Raw genomic sequence first — 22,819 nt, forward strand, 5'->3', positions numbered from 1 at the left:
GTCTATCATAGCTTCTAGCACATAATAGGTGTTTAATAAATGCTTATTTAATGGTTTATATCAGCCAAATGGCCATTTATTCTCTCCTTGACTCTCCAGAGATAAATGTTATAACATCCCCTATCCCCACTCTCCAATCCATCATCCCAACGTTTGATCTCTTGATAGTCCAGAAGTCTGGCTTAATCTAAAGAGGGTTGCATCTCAAGACACAACTGCTTTTCACAAATGAGGGTGTATGCTAAGGTTTTGGGGAAGAAGAGCTAGTGATTGGCTCAAGAGAAAATCCTGGGAGCACACTACTGCCATTGGAAGAGAAGACACAGTTTTTAAAGGACCAAGTCGATTCCCAAATTCTTTACATGCCTTAAGCATTGAACTTTGACTGCACTCCAACCTCATCCAGTTATCTTACAGAATTGTGGCATGTATACAAGGATACTGGGTAAAATAGTGAAAAGATCAACACAATCCATTGCTATTTCTAAAGAAATACCCCTTCTCTTAAGGGGAAGGCATGAATATAATTTTATATAATATATAATATTTTTATATTTTATTTATATTATATATTCTTATATTTATTTATATTTTATAATATAATATATTTTATGTCATATAATATTTTTTAAAGGTAGCACATGGACCAGTTTTTAGGGACTGGTATGTATATATCTGCTTCCATGCATAATGGATACTACAAAAATGTTTCTGATGATAAAAATGTTGGAATTTGGGAACAGGAATAAGGCCCTTTCCAATTCAAAATTTCTAAACCTAGGATATTGATAAGAAAATTTAAAAAACTGACATGTATGGCATACAGAAACAATTTCATTACTCATGCCTTTAAAAAAGTATATATGCTTACAACTATACACATAGGGGGGAAAAGTTCTTTTCTATGGGAAATTTTTCTTCATTTGATAAAGAGATTCCCAGCTATATTTGAATGTTTGTTTATAGATTGATGAAAAGGTTAAAGAATAAGGATGAAGAAACTTTTTCCTTAGTCATAGGATCATAAATTTTGAATAGGAAGATATTTTTGATACCATCTAATGCAATGGTACCACTTTGGCAGTCTGCTGAAACCTATGGACCTCTTCTCAGAATAATATTTTAAATGAATAAAGTGAAATATGTAGGATTAAAATGGAAATTAATCATATCAAAATACTCATCAAACTATTTCCATCTGTCTTTTTTTTTTCCTTATGAAGACTAAATAACTAGCCTAAGGTTGCAACTAAGTATCAAATGGAAATAACACTGACTGTCTGATAGTCTTCATAAGGCAAAAAAAAAAAAAAAAAAAAGACATTGGAGAAGGTGGTTTTCAGAGAGCAAGCCTTTCCAATTCCAGATCTGTAACTCTTTAAAAACTGTAACATGTCTGTTACATAAAGTGTGGTACACACATAAATTATTTCTTAAGTGACCAGACCCTGACAGATGATTTGGCAACATTCAGATTTGAACTGAGACAAGAGAAAGAAGTCTAAGGAAAATCATGACTGAGGAATCACTTCTTCAGAGAATCCCCTAGATCCTTTCTAAAAGGACTCCAAAATGCAGAAAGAGAAGGTAATTGCTCTTAGCTAAGACTCTTATAGTCCATACAAGAGGAAGTCTGATAGTGTCTTGTGCCACTGAACTTGGCACGTTTGCTTCCCAAAGTTCCTGTTCCCTGTAGTTTAATGGAAGGAAAGTGTTATATGGAAAGGAAAAAAGGGCTCCTGTCCCCTTCAGCTGAGATAGTGAGGTCACCCTATACTAGTTAATTTTAAAGTATTCAGCCAGCCTGGCCTGAATCGCAACTTCCTTTTCTTCCTGACAGCAGGCCAGACAAAATCTTCTTAATTGACATATTTTGTTTTTTACTGAAACTTTTTCACTTTTTTTCTTCCTCCTCTATCTTTCCCAGATCTATCCCTGACTTACTGTATGAATTTGGGCAAGTCTTAACTTGTGTGAAGTCAGAGAATTCAGTCAGAGAATCAACTTATATTTAATAAATGTTCGCTATGTGCCAGGCAAAAACACAGTCTTTGTCTTCAAGGAACTCATCTTCTAATGGGGAGAAAGGAAAAACAACATGCAAAGAACTATGTACATACAAGTTATATGTAGTAGAAATGGGAAGTAATTTCACAAGGAAGGCACCGGCAATTGGGGGTAAGAGAAACAGGAAAGGTCTCCTGAATAGATGGGATTTTATCTGACTTGATAGTAAGCCAAGAAGCAGGAAGAGAGAATACTCCAGACATGAGGGAACAGCCAGTGAAAAGGCACGGAGATGAGAGATTGAGGAACATGTTTAAGGGACAATAAAAAGGCTAATGTTTCCTTGCTTTTTTCAGGAAAATGAAGGGGTTGAGATGGATGGTCTCAAAGATCCCTTCCGGCTCTGAATCTATATTTACTCAGTGATTACTATATTTTTTTTTATCATGAACCATAGTCTTTGTAATTGTCATAAACCAAAGTCCACTTTCCAGAAGAATTTTGAAGCTGATCCCACTCACCAGTCTTTACTGGTCTTTTAATTCTTTCAATTTACCTTTCTCTTTCCTGGCTCCCCACATAACTCTATTAGCCTGCAATCCTTCCCTAAGCCTTCCAAGGCCTCCACTCACTCCTAACCATGACTCAAAATCTTCCTCCATTTTTAGTCCTCAAATGTATCCTGCAATATGCCCTAAAATTTAGTCCCTTCAATCTCCAATGCTAGGTTAAAGAAGAAGGTAAAGGAGACAAAGCCAGAATATTTTTCCCCGGATAAGAGAATGAAATTCATTCTTTTGAATTTCCACATGGGGGTGGGGATAGGAGAAATCTGTCCAAACTTGTAATTTCATCAGAACTCTTGGTATATAAGTTCTTTCCAAGGATGCAGATCAGAAGCTATCTATACCTTACAGAGTGGCCAAGGGCTATGTCATACAGTATACATCTACAGAAATAAAGCTTGAGCCCAGGTTTTTCTGTCTGCAAAGGAACCTTGGAATATTTCAGGCATGGGAGACAGCCAGTGAAAAGGCACAGAGTTGAAAGATTGAGTAACATGTTTGAGAGATAGTAAAAAGGCTAGTGTTTTACTTGTTTCTTTCAGGAAAATGAAGGAGTTGAGTTGGATGGTCTCAAAGATCACTTCCAGGTCTAAATGTATAATGGAACCATTTGGGACTATTTTGTCAATCTTTCCTTCATCAGTCAACACAATCATCCTAATTTTAGAGTAGGAAAGGAAAAAGACAATCCTTTTGATTTTAAGTAAATTATTAACTTTCTAGACAAGACTTTCTTAACCTAGGATGCATGGACTCCCTCCTAAGAGGTCTGTGGACCTGTGGAAAGATTTCAGAGGATGCATGAATATAAATATATATATATATATATATATATTATTTTGAAATGAGGATTGATATATAATCAATAGTCAAAGGGATCCATAACATAAAAAAGTTCCAGAGTGCCTGTTTTAGACTCTTCAACACTCTTTAGGATAACTCCAAAGCTAGCTGGCAGGATTGTAGTGAGGAGCAAATGAAATAATATTACAAATTGATTTGTAAACTTTAAAGCACTAAATATTAGCTTTTACATAATAGTGAAATTAGCAACTGTTAAAGAAAATGGTTGAGTTTCCAAACCTTAGAGGGCTGCAGCTCTAGCCCCATCCCAACCCCAACATACCTATAGAGCAGCTGCATACAGGTCTGAGTTCTTCTGGAAAATCTGGAACTGAAGTTAGACAAAAGGTGGCCAACTTGACTATTTTTATTTCCCAGTGTTCGGCCAACTTGACTATTTTTATTTCCCAGTGTTCTTTTTTGCCTCTCTTTTTTACACATCATCTCCAAGCTGGTTCTCCTGACCAGGAGTACCAGCCCTTATGGGGCTATTATTCAACTTCTCAATGTATATTGATATATTCTCCAGAAGAAAGAATTTCAGTGTTCAGTATGTCAGGGACAGTTTTGTTTTTATCTTTGCATTCCTAGTATCTAGTAGGCATCTCATAAGTGCCCATTCAATTGAATCTCTTTGCCCCAAAGCAATATTTCTTCAATGTAATTAGTATGGGAGTTTCTTCCATCAAATTAATATTAAAAACACTCTTTTAAAAATTTGATAGGTTGTGTTAAAGAGTCAACTATGATGGAAAAATCCAACATCTGTTGCCAACGTGGTGAGAAGGCTCTTGGCATTTAGCTGATCTGAACCTTGATCCCTGATCTCCTTGGATGACAAATGTTTTGGCTGACACTAGGCCCAGATTGAAACCCTTTCCAATTTGAGAGGATCTGCTAGAACGTGCCCTTTGCTGGCAAGGCTCTTGAGAATCCAAGTTCCATTCTATGCCATGATGAAGTGTGAGAGAGGGACTTTGATGGTGGTTATAGAACCAACCATGGGAAAATGACTACCCCACCTACAAGAGACTAATAAAAATCACCATATTCCTATTATCAACAGCATTGACCAAGCACCTACTTACTGCCTGCACCAAGCACTTAAAACAGAACCAAAAAAATGATTCAGATGAGGGTTGAAATAGATGACTTCTAAGCTCCCTACCAAATGTTTATTCTGTAAACAGAAGGTGGTGTCCCTAGCTTTGGGAAGGAGCTGTGGTCCTATATATAGTAAGTGAGGAGACATTATAAGAAAGGCGAGGGTTTGAAGTTAGGATTACATTGTAATCAGTGGTGTCTAACTTCCACCCCAAATGCATAGTTATGTGACTGCACTCTAACATCTTGTCACCTTCTGTAGACAAGGTCAGAAAATGAATGGGAGTGGGAAGAGAAAGAGACAGAGAGAGAGAGGAAAGAGGGAGGGAAGGAGACAGACAGACAGATAGACAGACAAAGAGAGAGAGAGGATGAGAGGAATTGAGGGAGACACAGAGACAGAGAGAGAGAGAGAGATTGAGAGAGGAGAGGAAAGAGAGAGCAGAGAGAGGGGGGAGCAAGAGAATGGAGGAGGAAAGAGAGACAGGGAGGGAGGGAGGGAGGAAGAGAAAGGGGGAGAGAGGAGAAGAAAGGGGGAGGAGAAAGAGAGAGGCAGAGATCTCCAAAATCAATAATAGTAACCAGATTAGAAGAGGGTATTCCTATTAATCAAAGACAAGTTCCTTCATACCACATTCTTCCAGGTAAACTCTTAATCGATAGACTTCTGAAGTATTCAGGAGAAGATGAATAAAAGGCCTAACCCCTCAAGAGTTTGTGCATGGAGGGGAATAGCAGAATGAGGAAGGAGACCAATTTGCTTCATGTTAGAAGGATCTAAAGTCAACCTCTCTGTCCTTTCAGGAATTCACTCAATACACCCCTATGTAGTGCCTTCCATTTATGGAAGATACGTAGAATACTGGGCTTTCAAGGGATGCAGATGAATCACTCCAAGTTAAACCTGGATTTATCATCAGATCCAAAATCTTATTTCTTCATAAAAACCATGTAGTAAATATCTTTCTCCTCTTCCCCTGTATCTCTTCCCTAGGAAGACCTGAGAACTGGGGGGAACAGGGAACAGGGAACTGAAAGAATTTCTATATATTGAAAACTATATAGAGATTCTAGTGCAAGTAACTACTATCAAGTTAAGTTTTTTTGGTTTCCCTAAAAGTATAATATAGTCTTTCTAAAATTCAAAACCATCCTTAAGGGGAAATTTTATAAATAAAATTTCCTGACTTTTAGATTGTTTCATATTTATTACTTTCTCTTGATCCTTGTCTAGGCCATCTTTATATCTTATTTGGATGGTCTTGTTAACTGCCTCTCCCTAACTCTTCTCTTAATAATAGCAATAATAGCATTTACATACCCCTTAAAGTTTTGCAAAGTCTTTACAAATAAAATTTAATCCTCAAAATAAGCTTAGATGTAGGGACAATTATTACCCTCATTAACTCAGGAAACGGAGATGGGTATTAAGTGCTTTGCCTAGAATCATGCAACTAATAGGTATTTGGATACATATTTGAACTCAGATCTACCTTACTCCTGGCCCAATATACTACTCTTTGCACCTCTTAGCTGCCACTTCAATCAATGCCCCAAATGGCTAGCCAAAATTGTCTTTCTAAGACATTGATCTGACCATGTCATTGTATTACTTTAAAAATTCCATTGGCTTCCCACTGAAATAAGTATCAACTCCTCAATGTGGCATTTAGAGCCTTCCACAGTTGGGCTCTGATCTCCATTCTCAATCTTATTTCATACTATTCCATTCAATTCCAACCAAACTGAACTTCTAATTTTCCTCCAGATTCAACACTTTGTTTTTTGCTTTGGAGACATTTTATTGATCAGTCATGACTAGAATGCACTCCTCATTCTTTTTATCTTTATCTTCCTTCTCTGCTCAACTGCCACATCTTTCAGGAAGTTGTCCTTGATTTTCTCCCCAATTAGTGACCTCTCAGTTTATTCTATATTATACTTACACATGATCAAGCGTATTTTTTGGTTGTTCAGTCATTTCAGTCATATTCAACTCTTTGTGACCCCATCTGGGATTTTCTTGACAAAAATACTGCAATGGTCTGCCATTTCCTTCTCCAGCTCATTTTACAGATGAAGAAATTGAGCTAGACAACGTTAAGTGACTTGCCCAAGGTCACACAGCTAGTGTCTGAGGCTGGATTTGAATTTAGGACTTTTGGACTCTAAGCCCTGACAACCTAGTCAGAAGCTTAACCAACACCTGTTCATTGATTATGTAGTTTTGTTTATCCCTTGCAGTAGAATGTAAATTCCCTAAGGGCAAAGACTTTTGGTTTTTGTGTTTGTGTTTCTAGCACCTTGCATTTTTGAATGATTATTGCTAATTTATCCTATCTGAAAAGCCACTTTGAGAGATATGTGAGGAAAGGAAGGAATCCTTATAATTTCCCTAGACAATGACACTCAGCTGGACAATGACTAGTCACTCAGTTGCTCAAACCAAGCATGCCAGCCAAGCCATGGTAAGAAAGACTATTTTTGTAAAAATTTTTGTAAAAAATTAAGTAGACAGTGAACTCATATGACTCACAAGGAGCAAGGGGAGGAAGCATGAGATTAACCCTCCTGAAGCAGACACAAGACTCAGCTAGCTCTGGCAGCGGCAAATACCTGATGCCTTTTAAAAAGAATTTACCACCCCCACCCTCTGCTTTTAGCCACCCAAGTGCCCTCTGCCAACTGACAGAGAAGCCTAACCAAGAGGCTGTGCTCTGTGGGAGTTCTGAGAACTGCCCTTGTCCAAACTATGAAAAAAATAAAAATGAGATTCCCTCCCCCTCAAGTCTCACAGTAAAAAGTTAGCAAATGTCCTTGTCAGTCAGCAACATTGATTAAATAGGAAACTCCTCAGCTTGGCCCTCTTAAGAGCCTCCAAAATTGGATTGTACCCCACCTAGTCAACCTAATTTCCCATCACAAGTCCTTGGCTCTAGAACTACAATGGTGCTGGTGTTCTTGGTCACCAGAATATAGGACTCACATTGGCTTCCAGGCCTTTGCCCATGCTGTTTCCTCTACTTACACAAGCCTTACCATTTCCCCTTCCCCCATTTTCAGTTTTATTATGACTTAACCAAAGGCTCTTCCCCTCCATGCAACCACCAGGACTACTTAGGTCCTCCCTGATATTAACCAATGAGAGCCAGTGGTTCTCAAACTCATAGCATAGTATTTTTTGCTGCAAGGGATCAACATACTGACATTTAAGTTGGCAACATTATGGAAGAGCTGAGACTCACATGTGTGCAGTTTCTCATCCTTAAGGAGCAGTTTTTTGTTTTTGGGGTTTTTTTTTTTAGCTAAATTGTTTGCAAGTTCAAGGTCTGAAATATTTTGAGCTTCATGAGTACATATAATAGTCAATGTTTTTGAATGCTAAACTTACCGTATTCAAAGTGCTGTATAAATAGAATTTATATTAAAATTTTTCACACATCTTATTTTATCTGCAATAATGTCACATTCAGCATTTCATGGCACACCTACTGAGACTAGTGTCCCACATAGTTTGACAGCTACCAATGAGGTGGGGCCTGGAAATCTCCCTCAACCCTCTCCATACCAAGGCAAACTCTGTAATTCACAATCTACAACACAGAATTCATGGAGTGCAACAGAAAAAGCTCACTGGATGGAGAGATGAAATGAGGAGGATTAGAAAGTGAGAGGATGAAAGAGTAAACATGGGCACATCTGAGATGGAGAGAGCAAGTTTGGGGTTGGAGTCAGTTGGAGGTTAACTCTACTGAACCTTCTTCAACCTTCAAATTCATGGAACCTCCCACTGAATTTGGGCAAGTCTCCTAACTTTAACTCTCTAAGTCTTGCCTAAGGCATCTGTAAAATGAGAGGCTGGCTCTCTTGGGTTGGACTAGAAGGCCTGGATGAGGGGTAGGACTGGGATTGGGAGGGTCACTTTTAACTCTGAATCTAAGCTCCTATGATCCATTAAGAGGCAGCTAGGTGTCACAGTGAATAAAGTGCTGGGTTTGGAGTGAAAAAGACATCTTCCTGAGCTCAAATTTGACTTCATTTACTAGCTGTGTGACCCTGAGTGAGTCATTTGACTCTGCCCTTAAGTTTCCTCATCTGTAAAATAAGCTAGAGAAGAAAATGGCAAACTTACTCCAGTATCTTTGCCAAGTTACTGCCCCAAATGGCATCAGAAAGAGTTAGACTTGCCTGAAACGACTCAACTTTAACCACAAAATGATCCATAATCCTGAAGTTCACACCCTGTGTTTTCTGACTATTGCCCTCTTGGGAACTATTATCAGGCAGTGCATTGTAGCAGAAATTAGGGAGTCAGAATTTTGGGTTCATACCATTCCAACTCTTGGAAATAGTGTGACTGATGGCCTCTCTTTCCTGGAGGAAGATCAAAAGAGATAATACCCATCAACAGATTTGGGGACCTTTAATAAGTGCTATTGAAGAATCAGTTATGTTGTATAGAGTCTTTGGTTCAAATCCCTTGTCTTCTTTCATCAGCAAGATCTAGAAGAAAGAAACTAGTTTTGATGTTTGTGGCAGCCCTTTTTGTAGTGGCAAGAAACGGGAAACTGAATGGATGCCCATCAATTGGAGAATGGCTGAATAAGTTATGGTATATGAATGTTATGGAATATTATTGTTCTGTAAGAAATGACCAGCAGGAGAGGTCTGGAGAGATTTATATGAACTGATGCTGAGTGAAATGAGCAGAAACAGGAGATCATTATATACGGCAACAACATTATATAATGATCAATTCTGATGGATAAGGCTCTCTTCAACAATGAGATGATTCAAACCATTTCCAATTATTAAGGTGATGAAGAGAGCCTTCTATACTCAGAGAGAGGACTGTGGGAACTGAGTATGGACCACAACATAGTATTTTCATTCTTTCTGTTGTTTGTTTGCATTGTTTGTTTTCTTTATCAATTTTTTTTCCTTCTTGATCTGATTTTTCTTGTGCAGCAAGATAACTGTATAACTATGTATACATATATAAGATTTAACATATATTTTAACATTTAACATGTATTGGATTACCTGCCATCTAGGGGAAGGGATGAGGAAAAGGAGGGGAAATTTTGGAACAGAAAGTTTTGCAAGGGTCATTGTTGAAAAATCACTCATCTATATATTTTGTAAATAAAAAGTTTTAATTTAAAAAAAGAAAGAAAGAAAAACTAGTTTTGGAGTCTAAAGACATGAGTTAGAATTCTGATTCTACTACTTTACACATTCTTAATGTCCTTTGAATTACTGTGGAACTTTGAGTCTCCCATCAATCAACAAGTAGTTATTAAACTTCTACTAAGTGTCAAGTACTGTGCTAAGTACAGGAGATACCAAGAAAGGCAAATGCATTGTCCCTGCCCTCAGGTAGCTTACTTACGTTCTAATGACAAGTTGATTAAGGTGACCTGGGTTTACTAACTCTGGGATTTATTTCCTACATGAACTTGGATATGTCACTGAATGAAAGGGTGAGAATTTATTAAATGCTCTATGGTACCATGTTACAAATTTTATAAATATTTCATTTGATGCTCACAACAACTCTGGGAGGTAGGAACCATTTTACAGTAGAGGGAACTGAGACTGAGAGAGATTAAGTGAGTGGCTTAGTGTCACACAACTAGTAAGTGCTAAATCCAAATGTGAATTGAAGACTTTTTGACTCCAAACCCAGTCCTCTATTTACATCACCTGGCTGCTAGGGTTCTAGACTAGATAGCCACTGACATTGTCTATGACTGTAGATCTGTGATGTTGTGATCTGTATTTAAATACCAGTTTGTCTTCTTACTATTTGTGTTACTTTGGGCAAGTCAACTAATTTCTCCAGCCCTCTGTTTCCTCAGATAATAAAACTAGGATACTGGACTGTTGTTGTTTAGTCATTTTTCATTTGTGTTCAACTCTTTGTGACACAATTTGGGGTTTTGTTGGCAAAGACACTAGAGTGGTTTGCCATCTCCTTCTCCAGTTCATTTTACAGATGAGGAAACTGAGGCAACAAGAGTGTAGGGACTTTCTCGGGATCATACAGCTAGTAAGATCTAAGGCTGCATTTGAATTCAGGAAAATGAATCTTCCACACCATAGGCCCAGTACTCTATCAACAGCCAACAACAAAGTGCCCAGGAGGCTAAACTAGACAAGTTCTAATATTTGTGGTTGTCGTCATTTAGAGATGAAACTGAAACTCAGTTGAATTAACTTGACCAAGATTACACAGCTGGTAAGTAGTCATTTGTGTGAGTGTCTCAATTTCCCTTTTTTGTAGTGTTGTGCCCCCATAGACACCTCTGTGCAAAAGGCACCAACCAGCAAAAGTTAGTTAATGTGCTCCATAACTGTCAGCTAACATTGCTGGAAAGGGAAGAAAAAAGATCCCTTTTTCTGGCTTCCTCAGAAGATCCAGTAAATGCTTGCAATGGGAAAAAACAAGAGTCAGCATTTTGCCCACGGCCCCTCCCAGGGTCTGGCGATTTAAACTCTGCTGCTCCAGGGCCATCTTTCCCTACCACCTCCCTTCTTCACTCTCCCTACTTCAGAGAGGTTAGAACACAAAGCTGCTCCCACCCAAAAAAGATACCACACACCCAAAGTGTGTAACAAAAGGAATCTTCCCCCCCCCCATTCTGCACTTATCTAAGGGATAAGGGGCTGCCTGATCCCCAAATCAGATCCTAAAATCTGGTTGCATTGGCTAACAACACACAGCTCAACAGGACTAGAGATAAAGTTGGAACTGCTTTGGGTGAACGAGAGCAATTTTGTTGTTCACTCTCTCCAACCTAACCCCTTCCACCTCCACCTCCCCAAACAACCTTCCCAGTATGGCACAATCTGGGGTAAATTCGTGTCTCAGGTCCCCAGGTCATACACAAGGCAAGGACAGCTCCCAGCTGCCAAGTGGTGATGTCTGCAGGTCAAGTCCACTCCCTAACTAAACTCGTATTCTGGGCCACCCCCTTATTCTGAAAAGTAATATCTATGCCTCCTGACATTGGGACTGATGAAAGATTCTTATTTTTATCCCACTGACAACTTGGAGGTTAAGAGTGGGCATAGAATAGCATTTTCTTCTTTGGCTATCAAATGCTAACTTACAGAAATCTCTTAGAGTAGGGCCCCTAAACCTTACCCTATACTTTCCTGTTTCCTGAAAGATCAGTGTTGTCCTGAGTTAGTCCAAGATATTTCCAGACATAGGGGACAAATACCATTTGCCAAACACTGCCCTCCCCCAACTGATTCTGATTCTTGGTGGTCCAAAACAACCCTGAAGACTATTCACTCCAGAAATGGGACCGCCACATTCTATACCCTGTCCTTCAAAGACAAATGAGAAAAAGAAAGCAACAAATACATTAAAGATGTCAAAAAAGAGAAGAAATTTTTCCTCCTGCTGCTAAGTTTGGGTTAGAAAGTTCCACCGTGGACATTTCTAACTGCCTTTGATCTTTTACAACTGGAAGAATTTTCAAAAAGAGACCAGTGGAACGTAAAAGGGAAGCTGGTTTTGGTAGTGGTCTTTAAGACCGTTTAGACAGAAGGCTGGCAAAACTTTTCTCAAGGAGTTACCCAAACTTTTCCCTAGTCTGGTACAGACCCCTTCTTTCCCCTCCCCCTACTTCCACCAGTCGACCCACCACATCTGGTTTCACTCAAATCTCCACTGCATCTCCTCTCAATCTCAGTCTCTCTCTCTCTCTCTCTCTCTCTCTCTCTCTCTCTCTCTCTCTCTCTCTCCTCCAATCTCCTTCTCTTTCTCACTTATCCCTTCTTTCTTATCTCCCCCTTCTTCTTCCTCTCAAGAAATGGAGAGACAATTTTGTTTGAACATATTTCTCCTCGCCGCCTAATACACGCACCTCTCCTAAAGAATGAGAGGGGATAAGAAAAAGGAACCCTTCTTGCTCCCTTCATCGTCCTTTCTCCAACTCCTCTCCCTGCTCCCGGAGGAGCAGTCCCCCAGTGCTGGCAGCGCCTTACCGGTGGGGGCGATGGTGGGGACAGCGGGGGTGGCGACCGTGGCTGCCCCCGCGGGGCTGATCCAGGAGCCCGAGGGACTGAACACCACACTCCCGAGAAACAGGGCACAGCGCAGCAGGTGACGCCAGGGAGCAGGAGCCAGCCAGGGGAGCCACATTCCGGGGGCTGACTCCGTCGGGGTTCCGGGCACTGGGACAAGAAAGGGATGGATGGACTGAAGACGAGGAGCTTGGAGAAGCGTGAACTGAGGGCCTCGGAGCTGGGTTGAGATGCCTTGCGTCCTTCCCCGGGCCAGGACCGAATGATGCCTCCCAAGGAAGGGGAGGAGAAGGGAGGGGAGGGGATTGAAATGGAAGGGAGGAGAATTGAGGGGAGAGGAGGGATAGAGAGGCTGGGAGGGGTTGAAGGAGGAGGGGAGGAACCGGAGAGGAGAGTTTGAGGGGCAGCGAAGAAACGAAGGGGAAATATGGGAGGGGGAGCAGAGAAAAGAGAGAGATCGAGAAAGTGGGAGAGGAGGAGAATAGGAGAATGGTTATGGATGGAGAGAGGGAAAAGTGTGTGTGGGGGGGAGAAGGAACGAGTTGGAGAGAAGTACGATTGAGGGTGAAAAGTAGAAAAGGAGACGAGGACAATGGGGGTGTATGCGTGTTAGCAACTGGAGAGCAGGGAACTGGTGTGTAGAGGGGTGACAAAGAGCTCTGCCTCTTTCCTCTTTCTCTCCCTCTTCCTACTTCTCTCTTCCCCCTCCCTCTCTCTCTTCCCCCTCCCTCCTCCCTCTCTCTCTCTCTCTCTCTCTCTCTCTCTCCTCTCTCTCTCTCTCTCTCTCTCTCTCTCCCTCTTTCTCTCTCTCTCTCTCCCCTCCCTCTCTCCTTCCCTCCTTCCTTCGCAATCCGGGCCTAGAGCCCCAGACACTGCGTCACGGACTGCTGGGTTGGCGCTGGCGGGGAAAACGGCTGCAAAACTTTCTGCACACTTCACCGGGTGATGGTGACGGGGCAGTGAGGCCCAAAAGGCAGGGGAACAGGGACCGACGCGACATGATCGATAGCAATCTAAACGCACGCTTTTCCCGGGAACCGCTGGCGCTGTGTTTAGAACAACCGCTGCTCACTCCTCCATTCCCACGTGGACAGACAGCCTACCTACCTTCTCGTAAATCTTCTTCCCAAACCTCTTTCTCCTAGAGGGACTTCATCCACTTTTCTGCCCCGCCCACTGCCCCATCTCTTGGAATGCGGAAAATGGGAGGGGGTACTCACGGTTCTCTCCCAGAAATCTGACCGGGCATCGGGCTTGTTGTTGAGTCGTTTTGCAGTCCTGCCCGACTTTTTGCCACCCTTTTGGGGAGGGGGGGGTGTTCTTGGCTGAGATACTGGAGTGGCTGGCCATTGCCTTCTGCAGCTCGTTTTATAGATAAGTAAACTAAGGCAAATAGGGTAAAGTGATTTATGCAGAGTCTCATGCAACATTTAAACTCATGAAGGTGAGTCTCCCTGACTCCAGGCTTGCCATTGCGTCTCCTAGCTGCCTCTGCCCTGTTGGGTTCGAAGGCAGATAAATAGGAAACCCTAAAATTAGGCTTTTTTTTTTCTTCTTTTCAATTGGCCGTTTGTGTCTTGATTTGATATGTGTGTAACCCTTATTATATAGTGTCCATGATGGCACAAAGACATTCCCATACGCTTCAGGGATGTTGATTTCTATTGACTCCACCTCCTAATCAGAAACCCAGAAAACTCTCCAGTGGACACTATTAGATTGATGGCAACATCTCTTTGCAAGCAGCTGGTTCCAGAGAATAATAAAATTCTTGGCCTATGGTGCTTGTTGTTCTTTTAGAACCTCCATCCATATTCATGCCCAGGTCTTTCCCAAGTCAGATGAATGTATCCTGGTCACAAATATGGGTAATATTTACAAGAGTACTTGGAACTTTTTATTAAAAGAGAAGCAAGGAAATAATAGCTCCAAGTCATGGAAAACCCAACAGTGGACACAGTGGCAAGCAGCACCTCTTCCAACTCACAGGGCATGACTTACAGGACTGACTAGCTTCAATTTAAGATAATTTGGTTGTTCAAATCCCCCCAAAAAACCATAGCTCACAAGTTTACTTTTATGATCAATAAGCATATATGGTTAAAGTTTAAAAAAAAAACTTAAAATAACAGAGTAAGAAAAAACAAACAAGAAAACATTCCCTTCATAAATGTACAGGACAAATACACATGTCAGGAGAAAGAGTGGATACATGTGGAGGGGCTCATATGTGAGGAACATATAGCCATGGTATATATAGAGAGGAATAGGGCAGCTAGGATAGAGCACTGACCTTGGAGTCAGAAGGATCTGACTTTAAATCCAGCTCAGATACTTATTAGTTGTGGGACCCTGTCCAAGTCACTTTACCCTGTTTGCCTCAGTCTCCTATCTGTAAAATGAGCTGGAGAAGGAAAGGGCAAACCACTCCAGTATCTCTGCCAAGAAAACCCCAAATGGGCCGTAAAGAGTCATGCATAATAGAAGGGCAACTCCTATCCCTGGTTGTGATGACTGAGTATTTTAAAATCAGCTGGAGTCAGGGATTCAAGTTAAGGGAAAATCTTCAATCTTTATTCTCAGTAGAAGTGAAGAAGGGTTGGAGGTAAAGGGGAATTCACAATAGCAATGTGTGCAGCTGAGTCAAGAAGCTAGCCAGACCAGAAGCCACTAGGCCAGAAGCCACCAGAGCAGAACCCAGCCAGCTGTCTCTCCCAGCCTCTCTTCCTGCCCCTCTGCTTCCACCCACCAAAATCAACATTTCCTATACAACACATCAGGACTTACACAGAGAGTGGGCGGGGGCCATTCTTTCTCCAAGCATATAAATTAATAGAGTATGGTCCAATTACTATTTAACCTCATGTGCTTGGGACCTCAGTGCATCAACTCAAGCCTCAGCCCATTACATCTCCTGCTTTCTTTTGTTTTAGAACACAGGTGGTCATGCCATCCCTGACTCTTCAGGAAGGTCAGAGCCCCCAAGGGGAGGTGATCACACCCTCCCTGACTTCTCAGGAAAGGAGGTGAAAGCACCGAAAAGGAGGTGATCACGACCACACTGACTTCTCAGGAAGGGAGGTGAAAGCACTAAAAAGGAGATGATTACGCCCTTCCTGACATCTCAGGAAGGGGAGATGAAAAAGCACCAAAGGGAACGGGATTGAGGGGTTTTGGGCTGAAGGGTCTTTTTGCACTAACCCTTCAGCATGGGAGGTAACACAAGCACAGAGCAATAAGCAGGGCTTGGGATGACTCTCCCCTCGTCATGCAGGCGTGTGGTTAACAAACTAATTGTACACACAAGTACAGAATACAAACAATTAAAAAACATGGGTGTAAAGATCACCAGAAGTCCTAGAAGGAGGATATTAAACAACAGTTACATACACCTTTTTAGCAAAAAGAGATAGTCAAAACTAATCTATTGTCCCTTGCTTCACATGTCAGAATCCAATGATCCCCAAGTTTTTGAAGTCCCAAAAGGGTCTTTTTATGTTTAGGGAATGCAATAATTCCAGCAGATTTTGAAGTCCTGTAAAGTGTTATCATTTCTCAGAAACCAATGATTCCTGAGGGTTTCAAGTCCTATGTCTCAGAACTCCAATGATTCCTGAGGGTTTCAAGTCCACAACAATCTTATCATGTGTGAGAATAATGATTCCTGGGGTTTTAAATCAACAATTTTCGATGTTCTGGTCAAATGCCATAATCACACTCTTTCAATGGTGAGCACAACAACAGAACCACCCGATATTTCTTGGGTCTTCTCCTTTGTTTCAAGGGACTTCTCTGTCTTCTGCCCTTGGAAAAGGCGTATGGCTCGTTGGTCCCATCTAATTTTCTCCACCTGTGAGATACAAAAAACCCCTCTCCCCAAGCAATTAACCCTGTCCTTTCCATTCACCACTTTCTGGGTCTCTCCACATTACCTGGCGATTATCTAAAAATAGTGGAGCTGCTCACACTGGACACTGCCCTTCCTGTGGGTTATAAAACCTGTCTGCCAGAGCCAGCGCATCTTTGTCAAAAATCAAGAAGTTAATAGTATAAAGGGTTGTTTAGGGTTCTCTAGGGTTACCTGTGGCTCCCCTTTCTTTTGTTTTTTGAGGTGCATCTTAATATCTCTTTTCTCCCTCCCTTTGCCTGTCCTTGGGATTAAAAGGTATGCCCTGGTATGTAAAATTTATACTGTTCCAAAAGTGTGCAAAATGTTTAAGTATAACGGACCATTGTCTTTTTATTGCTTTGGACACCCATAATGGCAAATGCTTGTATGAGGAATTCAGTGACCACTCGGGCTGTCTCTTTTGCTGCTGGTATTGCAAAAGTGAATCCTGAAAAGGTGTCTACCACAATGTGTGGATAAAAGACTGACGACCAAGAGACTTATAATGGGTCATATCCATTTGCCAGATTTCATTGGGTCTCAAACCACGAGGCAGTATAGGATCATGGAAAGGAAGGCAAGCTGTACAGGCTTTTACTAAGCTCCTAGCTTCCTCTCTTGTTATTCCAAATTGTAAATGTAAAGCTCGAGCAGCCTGATGATATTTAGAATGAGATGCCTGGGCTTCTTGGAATAAAGGAATATTGACCAACATAATTAGAAGGCTATCTGCCTTTGAATTGCCATCAAAAATGGGACCTGGAAGTCCACTATGAGAATGGACATGTAATATATAGATCTTACCTGGATGCTTTCTTACTTGCTCTTGAAGTTTCTTAAAGAGCTGATATATATTAGAGGTTACAAATTTTATTTGGGCTGTGGCAATTCTTTGTACCACACCTACTGAATAGGTCGAATCAGATATTATATTTATGTCTCCTGGATAATAAGTAAGAGCTAGAATGATCACATACAATTCATTCTGCTGAGTAGACTGAAAAGGAGTTCTGACTACTCTCTTTATAGTTAGATCATGAGAATACACAGCACAAATATTAAGTTTGGATTCATCCGTGAAGATAGTTGGTCCTTTAAGAGGACCTTTAGAAACTTTTTCTTCAAGAATTCATCACCAATTATGTAATAGTCTGATTATCTTTAATGGAGACCCATGTGTAAAATTTGGAGCCATGGCTAATAAAATTTGCCACTCTGGGATGGTCTCACAACACACATTAATTTGTGTATTGGTATAAAAGGTGTATATCTTGTCAGGTCTTGTCCCAGATAATTGTACTGCTCGCTTAATGGCCTTTAATAAAATTCTAGCCACAAGCACTAGTAGGGAGTAAGGCTTTGTTCTGGTTGTGCCAGGAGGTTCACCCACTCTATCACACTGTCTCCTTGATGAAGAACTGCTATGGGTGCCTCTTGTGTGGCAAAAACTGATATTTCGAAGGGTTTTTCAATGACTCTTTCAACCACATTGGATAAAGCCAGTTCAACTTTTCTTAAAGCCTCTTGAGCTTCTTTTGTAAGCTGGCGTGGTGAATTTAAAGCACTGTCTCCCCTTAAAATATCATATAATGGTTGTAACTGATAGGTAGTTAGGCCTAACACTGGTTGCATCTATTGGATATCTCCTATCAATTTCTGAAAATCATTCAATGTGTTTAGCTTCTCTGTTCTTAAGGACAGTTTTTGAATTGTAAGTACCTTAGGGTATACTTCATATCCTAAATATTGAAAAGGAGAATGTCTTTGAATTTTTTCTGGCGCTATATATAATTTGTATTTCCTTAGTGTTTCTATGGTCTTTTATAGACATGCTTCTAACATTTGTTCCTCAGGTGCACATCCCAATATATCATTCATATAATGTAATAGCATAACTTTTGGAAATGCTTTTCTTACAGGAGCAAGAGCAGCAGCAACATACATTTGACACATAGTAGGGCTGTTTTTCATTCCCTGTGGCAAAACGGTCCATTCATATCTTTTATAAAGGTCAGCTAAGTTAACACTGGGCACTGAAAAGTCAAATCTTTTCATATCCTCCTTATCCAGAGGGATAGAATAGAAACAATCCTTAATATCTATGACCCAAAGAGGCCATTCTCTAGGCAATTGAGAAGGAGATGGAAGTCCAGGCTGAAGAGTTCCTATAGTTTCCATCTGTTCATTCACCTTTCTTAAATCTGTTAACATCCTCCATTTTCCAGATTTCTTTTTTACAACAAACACTGGGGAATTCCAAAGACTTAGAGAAGGTTGTAAGTGTCCTTGGTCAAGCTACTCCTGTACTATATCTAATAAGGCCTGAATTATATCGCTACCTAAGGGCCACTGTTCTATCCACACTGGTGTATCAGTTTTCCATTGGATAGGAACAGGTGAAAGTGTTGGCAGGCCTTCAACAGCAGCCCTGGTTAAAAAACCAAAGTACTCATTTTTAACCCTAATTGCTGTAAAACGTCTCTTCCCCACAGATTGATGGGGATTTTTTCAACTATAAAAGGAGTAAAAATTCCTGTTTTGCCTTCAAAAGTCCATCTCATAGGAGGCTTTAACTTCAGCTGCTATTGATCCTCCTACACCAGACATGTAGGTGTCTGCTTTAATCTTTGGCCAGTGACTGGGCCAATTGGCACCTCTAATGACTGTACGATCTGCACCTGTGTCTACCAATCCTTCTAATGGTAGGCCATTTATATAGATCGTGAGCATAGGTCGGTCAGTTGTTACAGCTACTGTCTAGTATATTACTGGATTTTGTGGTCTAGAATCAGAATCTGGGTGACTATCACCAGGTTGCTTATTAGGATTCTGTATGAGTAAACCTGATGCTACTACTTCTCCTGGGTGATAAGTCACACATTGTCTGCCTATATTAGTGACTGGGATATTATCTACACATTCCCCAGTTTCCCACATCAGTGTGTGGATGGACACTGTTTTGTACGAACTCTCAGGAGGTGAAATGGTCAAGCCTATTGTGCCTAGAGGCAAGGGATCCATAGGTTGGAGAGGAACAGATTTCACCTCTCCAGGGGGTATCTCAGTTGTCCCAGATGCATACAACTCTATTCTCCCTAATTGTAATCCCTTTCTCCCATCAGGTTGCTCCCTGGCTGATTGATTGTGTAATCCCTTTCTCCCATCATATGGCTTCCTGGCTAATTGGTCATGTCTGGGTATTGGACTTCCCATCATGCCCCAAGTGTTTTTTGCCTGGGGCCCTGGGGCTGGGCCCCTCATCCCGTTTCCCTGAACCTGTCTACATTTATGTCTCCTGGATAATAAGTAAGAGCTAGAGGCCCAATGGAAGTCTCTGTTGCATTTTGGATATGGGGTATTGGTGTCTTGTTCTCCCACCCTATTTTCTTACTCTGTCTCTATACCAACACTGAGCTTTCAGATGCCCTACTTTACCACACTGAAAGCATTGACGAGTCTCTCTGGAAGTCCCTTCCCAGAAGGGACCCTGTCTTCCCATGTTGGGATCTTGGGAAGTCTGCATCATAGCCTGGCTATAAAAGGCATTTATGCCCACTGTGGCACAACGTCTTATGAACTCCTCTAAAGGAGTATCCTTGCACAGTCCTAGTATAATTCTTCTGCAAACCTCATTAGCATTTTCCTAACAAGTTGCCTTATCAAAATGTCTGTTGATGCATTTTCACCATTAGTTCTTGTGATATCAGTCTGCAAACTTCCCACAAAGTCAGCAAAGGGTTCATTTGGCCCTTGTGTTATTTTTGTGAAGGCCTCACCCTTGTGATCTTTATTGTGGAGCAAAGCCCACGCTTTGATAGCATTAGCAGCAATTTGCTCATATGCTGCTATGGAATAATTAATCTGTATTGTGACGTCTGCATAGGGACTTACACCTGTTAGTAGGTCATAGGTGATTGCAGCATGAACTGCACTTTGACTATTTCTTTGGGCTTGTATCCTACAGAGCTCACTATATTCAGAAAGCCACAAGTAGTTTTGTCCAGGTTCTAGGCATACCCTTGCTATAGATTTCCAGTCATTAGGGGTCAAAATTTCAAAAGCCAAATTCTGTAAAAACATCTTAACATAAGCTGATGTAGCCCCATAAATAGTGCAAGCCTTTTTCAGGTCTTTGAGGACTTCTGTGTCAAAAGGAGCGTATCTTCAACTTTCTTGACCTGAAGAATTAAACTTGTATTACAGAAAAAATGTGGTGTTGGATTTCTGCTACATCTCTCCCTTCTGCTTTGGCCTTAATTAGTCTCTTTTGCAATCTAGTCATAGGAGTAGTTGGATGCTGGGAGGAAGGTGCTGGTGCTGTCACTCCCCCCCGCCCCCCACTACCCTTCCTCCCTCCATCTAGAGGGTGGAGTTGATGAAGGAGAATCAATCACCTGCTCCTGAGATGGGGCTGAAGCTGCCTCCTGAGGTGGAAAGTCACCACACCCTTGCTCACTTAAGTCTCCATGCCCTGTGGGGATATGGTCATTAATCTCTTCATTGTCTTCCTCCTTTATCTCAGACTTCCCTGTTTGGCTATTTCTAGAGGGTTTTTTCTTTCTTCTATTAATTATAGGGTTTTTTTTAGGACCAACTGTATTATATTGTATAAATAGAATGCCTCCATAGAAATTGAATGAGGACCGTTTTCTTTGTAATATGCAGACAGCTTCTGTCCAACCAAAGACCAATTATCTCCAGAGATTTGCTCTTCCTCTACAAACCAAGGGGAAGTGCGGTTTAATGTACCCAGAAGTCTAGCTATCTGTTCCCAAGTTATAAGTAGTCCTTGGCCTTCTATCAGCTTAAGCATGCTTTCTAGGCGCCACTCCTGGGTGTGGTTGAAGGGGTGTGGGGGGAGAGGGGGATGGAGAATCTTTAGCTAGCATCTGTCCCATTTTAGCAAAATAAAAGGTTACTGGTTTAGTTTTTAAGAAAATAAGTTCCCTGTTTGTCTATTAACAATAAGTTCCTGGTCACTGGAGACTTCTTCAGTGAAAGTAGGGTCCTTGGTTCCCACGCTTGGGCACCAAATGTGATGACCGCGTATTTTAAAATCAGCCGGAGTCAGAGATTCAGATTAAGGGAAAATCTTCAATCTTTATTCTCAGTAGAACTGAAGAAGGGTCGAAGGTAAAGGGGAATTTGCGATAGCAATGTGTGCAGCTGAGTCAAGAAGCTAGCCAGACCAGAAGCCACTAAGCCAGAAGTCACCAGAGCAGAACCCAGCCAGCTGTCTCTCCCAGCCTCTCTTCCTGCCCCTCTGCCTCCACCCACCAAAATCAACATTTCCTATACAACACATAAGGACTTGCACAAAGAGTGGGCAGGAGCTATTTTTTCTCCAAGCATATATATTAATAGAGTTTGTCCAATTACTATTTAGCCTCACATGCTTGGGACCTCAGTGGATCAACTCAAGCCTCAGCCCATTATGCCTGGTGCTTCACTGATGGATCTCTGATGTCTCCTAGTGATGTCATGGCATGAATCTTATAGGGCTTTTTTTCTGGCTAGTTTCATGGTCTCTGATGGGATGGATACCAGTCTGCTGTAGTCTATGCCAGATGACAGTCCTCAGGAGACTGATGTGTTGAAAGCTGTTCTACCACCTCTAGCTTCTAACTCAGTCAAAACCTATGGCTAGTTCTTCCTCAAGGGAAGGCTTTGATCTTTTTGCTTAAAGTCCATTGGCTCTTTCTTGTAACTAATCTTCTAGAAAAAAAAGCCAGATTATCGTGTGTCTTTTGGTATAAGGGATGATTTAATGAGCAGAAAAAAGAAGAGTGATACAAATATTATGGGGGAGGAAGAAAAGGAAGAAAAGTTATTTTCAAAATTAAGTCATGAATTCTTTCCTGTTACCAACAAAATCCTCCTCAGTTTCTCCTATTTTGTTTCTCAATATTTTGGCTATGTATGAACTCTTCATTTCCTGATCACTGAATGATAGATTAATAGCTGAAGGGAAAGGTAGATACTATGTAGTAAACTCTGTCTTTTTATAAATAAGGAAACTGAGGCCCAGAGAGGTCATGTGTCTTGCTTAAGGTCACACTGGTGGTGATAGAAATAGTGCAGTGGATAGAGCATGGGACTTGGAGTCAGAAAGACTCAAAGGAGTTCAAAATTGGTTTCATACATTTCCTAGCTCTGGGCAAGTTACTTCAGCCTATTTGCCTCAGTCTCCTCATCATTAAAATGAGCTAAGAAGAAGGAAATGGTAAACTTCTCCAATATCTTTGTTAAGGAAAACTCCAAATGGGGTTGTAAAGAGTGGGACACAACTTAAAAAAACTCAACAAGAAGCTCTGAGTTTAGAGACAGGACTCTTCCCTCAAAGAAGAGACTCTCCAGCACGAGTTTCTTG

General features: G+C 41.1%; 1 protein-coding gene across 1 annotated transcript in view; it reads right to left on the bottom strand.

The window, feature by feature from the left end:
• Positions 1-12,870, bottom strand: part of MRC2 (mannose receptor C type 2) — a 94,130-nt gene extending 81,260 nt beyond the window's left edge. Inside the window, exon 1 of the mRNA XM_031965911.1 lies at positions 12,522-12,870. Coding sequence (XP_031821771.1) covers positions 12,522-12,678 — 157 coding nt within the window. The 5' untranslated portion in view covers positions 12,679-12,870. The remainder of the gene's footprint in view (positions 1-12,521) is intronic.
• Positions 12,871-22,819: the final 9,949 nt, after the last annotated feature.

The sequence above is a fragment of the Sarcophilus harrisii genome, chromosome 4 (assembly GCF_902635505.1).
Source record: "Sarcophilus harrisii chromosome 4, mSarHar1.11, whole genome shotgun sequence".
In the NCBI taxonomy this organism is placed as follows: domain Eukaryota; kingdom Metazoa; phylum Chordata; class Mammalia; order Dasyuromorphia; family Dasyuridae; genus Sarcophilus; species Sarcophilus harrisii.